Genomic DNA, 13,410 nt, shown 5'->3' with positions numbered 1-13,410 from the left:
GAAACCGGAGCACCCGGAGAAAACCCACGCAGGCCCGGGGAGAACATGCAAACTCCACACAGGGAGGCCGGAGCTGGAATCGAACCCGGTACCTCTGCACTGTGAAGCCGACGTGCTAACCACTGGACTACCGGGCCGCCCTCCTTACAATACATGGTCGTTTTTTTCGGCTCAAAACGCCATGGTCGTTTTTTTCGGCTAAAAACGCCTTACTATACATGTTTGTTTTTTTCAGCTAAAAACGCCTTACTATACATGGTCGTTTTTTTCGTTTAAAAACGCCTTCCTATACATGGTCGGTTTTTTTCGGCTAAAAAAGCCTTACTTATACATGGTCGTTTTTTTCGCCTAAAAACAACTTACTATGCATGGTTGTTTCTTTCGTCTAAAAACGCTTTACTATAACATGGTCGTTTTTTTTCGGCTAAAAACGCCTTACTATACATGGTCGTTTTTTTCGGCTAAAAACGCCTTACTATATACATGGTCGTTTTTTTCGGCTAAAAAAGCCTTACTATACATGGTTGTTTTTTTCGGCTAAAAACGCCTTTCTATACATTGTCGGTTTTTTTCGGCTAAAAAAGCCTTACTATACATGGTTGTTTTTTTCAGCTAAAAACGCCTTACTATACATGGTCGTTTTTTTCGTTTAAAAACGCCTTACTATACATGGTCGTTTTTTTCAGCTAAAAACGCCTTACTATACATGGTCGTTTTTTTCGGCTAAAAACGCCTTACTATACACGGTCCTTTTTTTTTCGGCTAAAAACGCCTTACTATACACGGTCCTTTTTTTTTCGGCTAAAAACGCCTTACTATACATGGTTGTTTTTTTCAGCTAAAAAAGCCTTACTATACATGGTTGGTTTTTTTCGGCTAAAAACGCCTTCCTATACATGGTCGTTTTTTTCGGCTAAAAAAGCCTTACTATACATGGCCGTTTTTTTTTTCGGCTAAAAACGCCTTACTATGCATGGTCGTTTCTTTCGTCTAAAAACGCCTTACTATAACATGGTCGTTTTTTTTCGGCTCAAAACGCCTTACTATACATGGTCGTTTTTTTCGCCTTAAAACGCCTTACTATGCATGGTCGTTTCTTTCGTCTAAAAACGCCTTACTATAACATGGTCGTTTTTTTTCGGCTCAAAACGCCTTACTATACATGGTCGTTTCTTTCGTCTAAAAACGCCTTACTATAACATGGTCGTTTTTTTTCGGCTCAAAACGCCTTACTATACATGGTCGTTTCTTTCGTCTAAATACGCCTTACTATACTATGTCATTTTTTTCGGCTAAAAAAGCCTTACTATACATGGCCGTTTTTTTCGGCTAAAAACGCCTTACTATACATGGTCGTTTTTTTCGGCTAAAAACGCCTTACTATACATGGTCGTTTTTTTCGTTTGAAAACGCCTTCCTATACATGGTCGTTTTTTTCGGCTGAAAACGCCTTACTATATACATGGTCGTTTTTTTCGGCTAAAAAAGCCTTACTATACATGGTTGTTTTTCTCGGCTAAAAACGCCTTTCTATACATTGTCGGTTTTTTTCGGCTAAAAAAACCTTACTATACATGGTTGTTTTTTTCAGCTAAAAACGCCTTACTATACATGGTCGTTTTTTTCGTTTAAAAACGCCTTACTATACATGGTCGTTTTTTTCAGCTAAAAACGCCTTACTATACATGGTCGTTTTTTTCAGCTAAAAACGCCTTACTATACATGGTCGTTTTTTTCGGCTAAAAACGCCTTACTATACACGGTCCTTTTTTTTTCGGCTAAAAACGCCTTACTATACATGGTTGTTTTTTTCAGCTAAAAAAGCCTTACTATACATGGTTGGTTTTTTTCGGCTAAAAACGCCTTCCTATACATGGTCGTTTTTTTCGGCTAAAAAAGCCTTACTATACATGGCCGTTTTTTTTTCGGCTAAAAACGCCTTACTATGCATGGTCGTTTCTTTCGTCTAAAAACGCCTTACTATAACATGGTCGTTTTTTTCGGCTCAAAACGCCTTACTATACATGGTCGTTTTTTTCGCCTTAAAACGCCTTACTATGCATGGTCGTTTCTTTCGTCTAAAAACGCCTTACTATAACATGGTCGTTTTTTTTCGGCTCAAAACGCCTTACTATACATGGTCGTTTCTTTCGTCTAAATACGCCTTACTATACTATGTCATTTTTTTCGGCTAAAAAAGCCTTACTATACATGGCCGTTTTTTTCGGCTAAAAACGCCTTACTATACATGGTCGTTTTTTTCGGCTAAAAACGCCTTACTATACATGGTCGTTTTTTTCGTTTAAAAACGCCTTCCTATACATGGTCGTTTTTTTCGGCTAAAAACGCCTTACTATACATGGTTGGGTTTTTTCGGTTAAAAACGCCTTACTATACATGGTTGTTTTTTTCGGCTAAAAACGCCTTACTTTACATGGTTGTTTTTTTCGGCTAAAAAAGCCTTACTATACATGGTCGTTTTTTTCGGCTAAAAACGCCTTACTATACATGGTTGTTTTTTTCAGCTAAAAAAGCCTTACTATACATGGTCGTTTTTTTCGGCTAAAAACACCTTACTATACATGGTTGTTTTTTTCGGCTAAAAACGCCTTACTATACTATGTCGTTTTTTTCGGCTAAAAAAGCCTTACTATACATGGCCGTTTTTTTCGGCTAAAAACGCCTTACTATACATGGTCGTTTTTTTCGGCTAAAAACGCCTTACTATACATGGTCGTTTTTTTCGTTTAAAAACGCCTTCCTATACATGGTCGTTTTTTTCGGCTAAAAACGCCTTACTATACATGGTTGGGTTTTTTCGGTTAAAAACGCCTTACTATACATGGTTGTTTTTTTCGGCTAAAAACGCCTTACTTTACATGGTTGTTTTTTTCGGCTAAAAAAGCCTTACTATACATGGTCGTTTTTTTCGGCTAAAAACGCCTTACTATACATGGTTGTTTTTTTCAGCTAAAAAAGCCTTACTATACATGGTCGTTTTTTTCGGCTAAAAACACCTTACTATACATGGTTGTTTTTTTCGGCTAAAAAAGCCTTACTATACATGATCGTTTTTTTCGGCTAAAAACGCCTTACTATACATGGTTGTTTTTTTCAGCTAAAAAAGCCTTACTATACATGGTCGTTTTTTTCGGCTAAAAATGCCTTACTATACATGGTTGTTTTTTTTCGGCTAAAAACGCCTTCTTATACACGGTCGGGTTTTTTTCGGCTAAAAACGTTTTACTATACATGGTTGGTTTTTTTCGGCTAAAACGCCTTACTATACATGGTCGTTTTTTTCGTTTAAAAACGCCTTACTATACATGGTCGTTTTTTTCGTCTAAAAACGCCTTGCTATACATGGTCGTTTTTTTCGTCTAAAAACGCCTTGCTATACATGGTCGTTTTTTTCGTTTAAAAACGCCTTCTATACATGGTCGTTTTTTTCGGCTAAAAATGCCTTAGTATACATGGTTGGTTTTTTTCGGCTAAAAAAGCCTTACTATACATGGTCGGTTTTTTCGGCTAAAAATGCCTTACTAAATGTGGTCGTTTTTTTTCACCTAAAAACGGCTTGCTATACATGGTTGGGGTTTTTTTTCGGCAAGAAACGGCTTACTATACATTGTCGGGGGTTTTTTCGGCTAAAAACGCCTTTTTATACATGGTTGTTTTTTCGTCAAAAAGCGCCTTACTATACATGGTCGTTTTTTCGGCTTTCGGTACTTTGCTTGTTTTACGACGGCGTGAGTTTAGTCTGGTGTTGCACATGCGCTGGCAGCAGAAAAATGGACCGTCCAATGAGACTAGGAGAGGAAGAGCTCACCATAGAAGTGTTGCAATACTTTGATTCAGATCTTTGATTTGACCAGTCTTTCGGTATTTCACAAAAGCATATAATTTGATTGGTCAGCATTCACACAAAGCCTAAACTGTTTTCAATTTGAATTTCAGGAGTCAGTTGGGGGTCCCTTGAAAGGTTGGGGTGGTCATCAATGGTTGATCTTAGGCCCCGTACCTTGTTTGTGGTCGGCCTTGTTCCACCAAGGTGTTTGGTAAGTTGGATTTCAAAGAAGATGACCCCCGCCTTTTTTTTTTTTTGTCCTTACTGTCCACAATGTGTTCAGTTTCTTCTTCAGAAACACAAAAAGTGTAACTCTGCTTGTGAGGTACACATTCAAAATCGTCGCAGTGGTTCTAATGCGCTCACGTTGTTATTTTGGCTTCGTTTCCTGTGCCCTCCGCTCTGGGGGTGGTCCGGCACGGCCTGCGACTAAAAGTCCAAACAAAAGCGAGCGATCGGCCTCCTGAAATAGCGTGACCTTCTGACTTGTGCTGAACTCGGCGCCATCGCTACCGCTAATAAGCCCAGGGGAAAATTTTGCTCATCGGGGTGCAAGAAGCAAGCCCAAGGCCTCCGTGGACTCCTCCCATCGGGTTTTGCAGCCCCCGGAAGAAGCGCGGTGAAAACAATGCAAACAAATAGCCCAGGAGGCACTCGTGGAATTGAAGAAAGCACAAGGACTGGCTTTGTTTCGGCACTTGACTGCTTGTTGCCATTATAACAAGCCTTGAAAATATTCCCCGGTTAGATGTCGTATTTCAGCCCGAGCACTCTGCTCGCAAAAACTGTAATTATTCTTTGGCTAACAACAACGATACTTAAGTTAGATCCGCTCAGAGATGCTCGCTGCGCAGGCGAAATTGTCAGCGCGGCCGAGGGCCCTCGCGAGCGAAAAATGTGCCAAAGTGGAGGCAAACAAAGAGGCTGATGAGCTTTGATTACTTCAGGGATGAAAGCGGCGATCGTCATGGAAAATGGCGCGCCTTGATATTACTGCATCGTCCTTGTGCGTGCGCGTGCAAGAAAAGATGTGCAGCGCAACCATTGCCAACCCCCCTCCACAGAGTAGCAATGTCAACACTGAGACGATGAGTCATCGTCGAACTCCGATGAAAAAAAGCCGACCGTAATCCCACGCGTATTCTGATTTTTTTTTTGTAACCTGTCCATCGGTTTTCTTTCTTTGCGCTGTTTCTAGATTGCTCATGAGATCTGCTTTTTTTTTAAATTGATTTGCAAGCAATAATTTGAAATACGAACGCTGCATGCATCCGTTTGACAGATACTGACCAATTCCAACAAGCTAAACATCAGAGAGGATGACATGTTGTGTATTTAAAACAAACACGTCACGCTGCATCTGGAAAGTATGCAAGCTCGATGCTAAGGCGAAATCCAAAATGCCATAGAGAGGCTAACTACTAGCATCGGCGTTGTGGCGTTATCACCCTTGAAGCAATTGCTATTTGAACACAAATGGTGCAGCAACGCACATAGAGAGAGACAGTAGAACAATAACGACTGGCATATGTTCTTTCGAATAACATTACCGCGATTTACTACGATGCTGTGATTGTCTCCATGTATAGTCTGGATTAAACTGCCCCCAAGTGGCCATCAACCAAAAATGTTTTAACGGCCGGGATCATGTCTTGTGCCAGGCAGTCAATATGGGCATCAAAGCATTGGATGTATCTCAACATTTATTTAGTCGTACTCAAAAGGTGCGAGCAACCTGAGCAGGATTTCGACAACCGCTACCTTTGCCTCCCAATCTTTGACAAGATCGGATGCTCCTTTCGCCCCAGCCTGACTGCTATTTCAGGTGTGCCGAACGTAAGCCTTTCTTCCGTTTTACTGCAAATTCAAGTTTTGTAGCTTTTTCCCATCTGATTTTACAGGAAACATCTGGATCTCTGGCCCCAACAGAGCTGCGTGGCCCCGGGTGATTGTGCGCCGCTCAGCTGCGAGGGCCCGGAATTAATGAGCGGGTATCACACGGGCTCCCACCGAGAAGCGGGGGGCGGCCGGCGGCGGCATCCGAGACCACCGCGTCAAACGTCCGCACACAATACGTGTGAAGATTTCAAGCGTCTGAAGGAGACTTTTGATGCTTTTTTTTTTTTTACCAGTCGAGCAGATCCCAGGTGGTGTCTGTATACGCTGCCCGATGGGCCAATGGCGAGCCAGGCTTTTATTAGCGTGCTCGGGTGTTGCAGCAAGGCTTCTACTTTTTGAAGAGGAGGGCAGAATGTTGAAAACAATGGCTGTGAAGACAAGAGCAGAATTTTCAGTCACGGAGGCAGCACTTCCCACACTTGTCCTTCAGTGTTTCGGGGCAACGTTAGCATGCTACGATGAGGCGATTTGCTGATGTGGAGCCAGGACTGCTGAAAAAAAAGTGATTGCTTCTGACTAAGATGAGAGCGTTTTCATTGATGAAGCGGCACTTTATGTACATCGATCGACTTATGTACGCTTCAATCGGTGATGCGAGGGTGTTGCGCGAGGTGAGCTGCCTCTCCTTGCTAAAGTGGAGCCAAGAATGGTGAAAAAAAGGGATTGCCTCTGGACAAAAATAAAAGCATTTTCATTCATTGGGACAGAACTTCACAAACTTGTCAATTAATGTGCGGAGCCAAGCCTGGACATCGCAACAAGGGAAGTGGCTTCCACTTGTCCAAACAGAGCTCAGAACGTGGAAATGCAACGCTCGCGCGTTGCCACAATCCAACCCTTTTCACTCAGGGAGGCAGTATTTCATGCACTTATCAAGCAGGGAATGCGGCACACGCAGCAGGCACATTACGGCCGTGAAATCCAGCCAGCCAGATTGTCATCGATTGTTTTTGTGAGGATCTGAAATGCAACCGACACACTTGCAGGCTTCCCATTGGCCGCCTCCCCCAACAATGAAGTCCTTTCAGGGTTCCCGATTGCATCAAAGCACGTCTGGGAAAACAAGATGCCGACAATTTCAAGTTAGTTTTTTTTCTTCTTTTTTTGTAAGCGCCGAAAGAGTCATTTGCATTGTTGTTTTTCTCTTGCTTGGTTGGGGGTGGGGGGGGGGCAGCTCATTTGGAATGATTGCCACGCATTTAAGCAGACAAGCATTTTTTTTCCCATGGATGTGGTCAGGTTTGAAAGTGGCTCACATTCCCTCTGCTGTTAATGAAGGTGACTTTTATGATCTTTTTTTAGGGGGGGGCTGGGGAAAAAAAGAGGGGGGTTGAGGGGGCCACATTATTCAAGGCCATGTTGGTATTTTGGTCAATCATAATGAATGCTCATTGGAAATGTTTTCAGCAGAAGTGCAGGCCAGAAATTCTGCTCGTCATATATACATAAAAAAAAGATGCACAACATTTCCTTCAAAAATATGTTTTAATAAATAAGCAAAAATGTACAAAAAAAAAAGACTTGAGGGTGGCCTCGGCCCCTTTGCAGGCTATCGGCGCACTTTGATGTACACGACGCATTCATTTCGACATCGACAATTTGCCGGAAAAAGTCTTCGGAGGGGGCGGGGGGGGGGGGCGGAGAAAAAAATGGCGATCCTTCTTATCGCCTTTTGCTGTCACAGCGTCCCAACGACAGCTCGTGCAGTCTGCAGACACGCGCGCACGCGCGCAGCCTCCTCATCGCTCGGGAGGGCGTCAAATGACGTCATGGGCTCTTCCATAGTCCGTTCGGGTTTTGGAGACAATCTGCAAGAGAAGAATGAACGACAAAAGTTGCCCGTGGGTGAGACCTTCGATGAGTTCGGTGACATTCACACGACATCAAACTGAGCATTTTCTCATCCAATGTGAACGTGAAGGCTGGGTGACGTCATCGAGAGAACGATCGTATTTCGCGCGAAGGGCCTCTGAAATATGGCTGCTTCTTTTTTCTTCCATTTTTAAAAAGTGTTATTTGTTTACCTAATTGACTGCCCAAAAAAGGAGCACCAACAGACATGAAAGGAATTTACAAGACAAAAACAAATTCAGGAGCATTCATGGTTGGGATGGGGGGGGGGGGGGGGATAAATAAACAAATGGAGTGAACGCTTGTTTATTTATTGTACTTATTGTGATGTAATCATACGTCAGATTCACCTTGTTGACTATTTTGATGTTCCTGGAGTGATTCCTTTCCATCTCGCCTCGTTTGTTGAACGCGATCCTGCGCTTTTTAAAAATGAGGATATGATTTCGTTTTCTCATTAGTTCCTGCGGCGTGCACGCGACGCAGAGGCCCGTTGCAACAGCAGCATTTGAGTGCAGGCCACCGCCACGCACGCGAGAAAAGGAACGCAAAGCAAGAGTTGTGGCAAAATTGCCTTTGCACGATTGCCTGAACCTAATGGACTCAGACCGAAAGAGAAAGTTTGTCTCAGTGTTCTCCAGATTCTTTGCGATATTTGGCCCCATTTTCCGTTTTTCCTTCCGTTAATAACAGACACCAATGTCCAATATTATTTTCCCACACTATGTCGATGAGAAAGTTGATGTGAAGCCCATTGCTTCAATAACCGTCTCAAAAAAGAATTTATTTGAAACATTTTTGAAATTATCCCGCTCCCTCCACCCCCCCCTCTAATTTCTTCTTTTTGCCTGCCTGCAAGAAGCAAGCACCGATGCCCCAAAATGTTCCAAACAGGAGACATGAGATGTCTCGTGATAGAAGATGATCATGTTGCGATGAAAGATGCTGAGGTTACCCGCGTGTGCTTTGCAGTCTGATAATCAAAACAAAACAAATGTCATGTGGCGACACAAGGGCGTTACCTTTGAACAAAATACTGCCAAAGCAAAAAAAAAAATCAAACAACAAAATAAATAGTACAGCTCGGGGGAAAAAATGAAGGGATTCAAAATGGGAAAATGTATTTGACTTTGATCTCCGAAGCTTGAAAACAAATCTATGAACGAATATCAATATAAGGGTTATTTTCTAAATGACAGCATTGATTTGCGGAACATGAACGATTGGTCAAAAATGTGAGTAAAAAAAATAAAAATAAAAAATCACTGAACCTTCTTACGACCGCTAATCAAAGAGAAGCGCTCGTGAGAAGGGGGGGGGGGGGGATTAAAAAAAGAAAAAAAAGCGCTTACCTCTTTGGCATCCCACCTGGCGCGCGCCGGGCCCCTTTAGTGCGAGGCGGACATGGACCAGGCTCCCTCCATCCTCCACACCGAGAAAGCGTAGCTGAGTCTCTCGTGGGCCACGTAGCTGCAGCTGGACATCTTGTTGTCCATCTCGTCGCTCTGCAGCACCTGACACAGGAAGTCGATGTAGCGCGAGGCCAGCTTGAGCGTCTGGATCTTGCTCAGCTTGTCCGAGGGCAGCGTGGGGATGATTTTGCGCAAGGAGGCGAAGGCCTCGTTGAGGGACTGCGTCCGCTGGCGCTCGCGCACGTTGGCCAGCACGCGCTGGTTCTGCAGCTCCTCGTACGACTGGGCCCCGGCGGTGCCGTTCGCGCCGCAGCCGCCGCCGCCGCCGCCGGGGCCGCCGGGGCTGGGCTTCTTGCTGCGCTTCAGGGGCGCAGGGCTGCCGCCGCCGCCGCCGCCGCCGCTATCGTCGCCGCCGCCGCCGCCGGACTTCTTGCCGGGCCGCCGCTTGCGGGCGCAGCGCTTGCTGGGCCGGCGCTCGGCCTCCTCCTCGCTGGTGGCCAGGCTGTCGGCGGGGGACACCGGGGAGCCCGAGCCCTCCTCCATTTCTCGCTTGAAGAAATGCAAGGGGAGCGAGGAGAACGCGGCGTCCACCTTAGAAGCCGTGGTGACCGATCGAAAAGATCGCCCCCCTCCGCCACCTCGGAAATAAAGAAGAAGGAGGGAAAAAAAAGTATCCGACAAGACCGGAGGGAAAGAAGCCGAAGCCCTCCGCGCGCGCGCCCCCGGGCTGACTTAAAAGGCGGCTGCTGGCGTCCGAGTGCGGCTTGGCATGTCTTCTCCTCGCGCAGGAAGTTTTTCCTAATTTTTGTTGGAAACCTCATCCCGGGTTGGGATGCTAAATAGTTTGGAGGCTGGAAGGGGAGGGCTTTTTTTTTTTTTTTTTTTGCAGCTGGAGGGGGAGCCTGCATGTGGCGGGCGGGCGCCCTCCTGCCTCTCCTTAGGTCACTTCTTCTTTTTTTTCTTTTTTTTTACACTTCGCCGTGGCTGATTGTGTGCAAGTTTGCCGCATTTCTTTGGAGTTCACCTTGACAAAGTGAGACTGCAACAATACCGTAGGCAAACTAACGTCAAGAAAACTCACGAAAAGCGAGCGAAAGGAAAAAGGCGTTCCACAACGCAAAGCACCTTTGGCCGATTTTGAATGTAAACCTGAGGACAGATTTACATGCGTCGTCACCGTCATCGGTGAATCGACTTTTCATTTTACTCTCCGGCGGTTCGGTCACGTGGCCGGAGGGGTCGATCAACGTTCGATCTCCGAGCTTGCAAAAAGGGCACCGTTCACTAAAGCGAAGAACACCCGAAGGCCCGTGGCGACGCAGATGGCGCGTCCGCGTCGTTTGTCAGAGATCCAGCTCTTCATCTGGCATGTCATGTTTCTTCGGCACACGTGGCTCACGTTAGAGCGTCGCCTTCAACCGCTGCCAGAGTGCACGGTTGTCCAAATCAGCTGAGCGGACTCCCAAAAAGGTCCGCGCCACGCTTGGAAGGAGCTGACAAAACAAAAAAGAGAGCAATAGATGATCTTTCTTTGGTTTGCGGCACGAACGACGACGACGCTCGCTTTGACTTTGACGACGGCAATCCGACAGCTCGCTTGACGCAAATGGAAACGGGAGCTTTCCTTTTGCCACTGAATTACGCTCATCGGGTCTTGAATTCAATCGGCCGCCCACCGAGCCGGAACGGCACGAAGAAGCCGTTTGGCTCGTCGACGCGCTCGCCTTTGCGCTACTTCGACAAGAATGACGAATTTCGGTTGCCCACGAAGATCGGCGGCTATAAATGAAGCGAAAAGCGGCACTTTCGACTTGAAATCTCCCGTCGCCCCCCCCCCCCCCCCCCGCAGACGCGGAAGGAACCCCCGTCCGTCCGCTTCCTCTTTTGCTCGGCCTCTTTTTTAGCGCGAGCCAGAAGTTGCAAGCGGGCCCTGAATGCAAAAGCGCGTTAGGCCGGAATTCACACAGGTAATGTTTCACACATGTCACCGTGCAAGGGGGAAAAAGGTCTTGTTGCTCCATCGCGTGATCCGCTAGCGGGCTTTGGTGAGCGGCAAGAGGGGGGTGGGGGGGGGGCACATTCTGCGCAGTGTCGATCAGCTGCGGCCTTCACCACTGCAGGGGATGAGAAGAAGCAAAGTGTTACTCGGAGAACGACAACGGCGACGTGACTCGCTTTTCACGTCGACGGAAGGTGCAACGCCGCCGCCGGATCAAAAGGGACATTTCTCAAAGTTGTTGGGCGATTCAGAATGTGAACGCGAAGGATGAAAGGACGGACGAAGGGGTGGATGGATGGACGCAGCGACTGATTAAAAGATGGCACAACCAATGACAGAAGGACAGATGGACGGATGGATGGATGGAATGAAGGAAGGATGGATGAAGGATGAAAGATGCAACGATGGACAAAAGGCCCGCTTGGAAGGATGAATGAATGATGGATGGATGGATGGACGGATGTTGCATTGAACACTAGATTGAATGATAGAAGGATCAATGGATGGATGGAGCACTGATGATGGATGGATTGAACAATGCTTGGATGGAATGATGAGCAGACGGGTGGATCGATGGACGGCCGCAAAGATGGACGAATGGAATGATAGAAAGATGGATGGGACGATGGATCGATGGATGGGAGGAAGGGTAGATTGAAAGATGGGATGAATAACGGACGGACGGACGGACAGCTAGATGGATACCGGGACGATCGAAGGAATCGATGGACAGCAAAAGTGATCCACCGAGAGGCCACAAAAACCAAGAACCTGCAAAATTTGGCCACACTCGGTCTTTTGCTGCCTTCCAGAAACAAAAAACGAGTCACACGAGAGGCGGCGAAAGACGACAACACGGAGACCAGCGAGACCGAAAGCGCCAACTGCCGACGACTTTGAAGTCGACGGAGGAGCTCCTCGCATATGTGAGCGACGTTACGCAAGAGATGATTTGTGAGCGGACCTTTACCGTCACTCGTCTCCGATTGGGCTTGGACTTGGACCCCTGGCAAGAGGCGGGCGAGCCCCCCCCCCCCCCCCCCCGAACGCTCTCGGCCGGGGGATCTAAAGGCCGATGCGTGCGCCCGTTCCGCGCGGACATTATCACCTGATTATCTCCACCTGTCTCTTCTTCATGGCCGCCCTCCGCTGCGTGCGTCTTTTAAGCGTTTCAAGATGCGGCCCGAACGCTCCGCGGAGGAAGCCGCCAGCTGCTTCTCGTTTGCTCGCCATCCGCGCCGTCTATTACCGGCAGCCCGATGGCTTTGCGAGCGAGCTACTTGCGGCCTCGCGGATGCCGTTACGCCAACCATTTCGGCAATTTTTTAATTTCAGTATTTATTTCTTTTCATCGCTACCAATCATCGAATGCTGCCGGAAAAAAAACATTCCTTTGACTCGATCGTACAAATGAAGATCGTCAGACATTTGTCCATCTAGCCGACTCAAGAGTCAAGTCTGGTACACACGTGACGATAATCCGTCTGATTTTTTTTGGTCATCATAAAATATCGTTAACGTGAAAAGTCTCATGCGATCACTCGAAAATGAAGACGAACGAACACTCTACCAGATGTATCGATTTTACTCGGGTGTTTCCGAAAAGGTTCCGCAGGACTCCGGGGAAGACTCGGTGGGGAATATTCGAAAAGGGCGTTTCGTATTTCAGATTGTCTGCACCAGTCTGGTTTTGGACTCAATGGCCCGGTCCTAACACACCACGGAGCTAAGGACAATCTTTTCGGGGCTAAGATGGTTGCGCACTTGGCACCCTTTGGCTGCGAAGCGGCAAACTCGGGACGAGGGATTATCTCGAGGCCTTTGCTCACCGTGGCAAAAATCAAGCGGGTTGGGTGAAGCAAATCCTCTTCTGAGTGTGATTTTTGACAGGGTGAGTTGGGCAGGGAGGAGAGACTCAAAGGAGGAAGAGCAGTGTGCTTCTTTCATTTATTATTATTTTTTTTTTTTACAAGGATAATGTTAATTAATGTTCAAATTCCTCTGCGCCGTGATCCGAAGGGGCTCGCGAAACTCCCACCCCACGGACCGTCTTCTCCCTTCCCGGAGCGAGAGCATTCGGCCTTCGCTTGGCCGCGTTGTCCGCAAAGGCGTTTGGGTGTCCGAATTTTGTGAGGCGAAAACAAAAGAGACGCGCGTCTGTTTTACTGCGCGTTGCTTTTCCAGTAAAGTGTGACTCACCCGAGTCATTCCAGAATAACAACTCGCACGTCAGCCGTGATTGCAAAGCTAATTTCGAGATCGGATGACGTGGGAGGATTACATCACGTCAAAGGAATAACGCAGGATTTAAAAGAATAAATCCATCAAATAAAAGACATGTCCGTCTTTTAGTTGCGCCGCCATAAACGTCCCCGATCCTTTGATATCGCGAAAGCGCCATT

At 46.6% G+C, this 13,410-nt stretch overlaps 1 protein-coding gene across 1 annotated transcript; it reads right to left on the bottom strand.

Annotated features, from left to right (window-relative positions):
- Positions 1-7,261: 7,261 nt before the first annotated feature.
- Positions 7,262-9,596, bottom strand: LOC147198592 (twist-related protein 2-like). The gene is made up of 2 exons (XM_086124287.1): positions 8,950-9,596; positions 7,262-7,554 (listed from the first exon to the last, which is right to left on the bottom strand). The coding sequence occupies exon 1, from the start codon at positions 9,550-9,552 to the stop codon at positions 8,986-8,988; it is 567 nt and encodes a 188-aa protein (XP_085980413.1). The 5' UTR covers positions 9,553-9,596; the 3' UTR covers positions 7,262-7,554; positions 8,950-8,985.
- Positions 9,597-13,410: the final 3,814 nt, after the last annotated feature.

The sequence above is a fragment of the Hippocampus guttulatus genome, chromosome 11, assembly GCF_054856545.1.
Source record: "Hippocampus guttulatus isolate MCC_2025c chromosome 11, RoL_Hgut_1.0, whole genome shotgun sequence".
In the NCBI taxonomy this organism is placed as follows: Eukaryota; Metazoa; Chordata; class Actinopteri; order Syngnathiformes; family Syngnathidae; genus Hippocampus; species Hippocampus guttulatus.
This window is presented reverse-complemented; position numbering and strand designations above follow the sequence as displayed.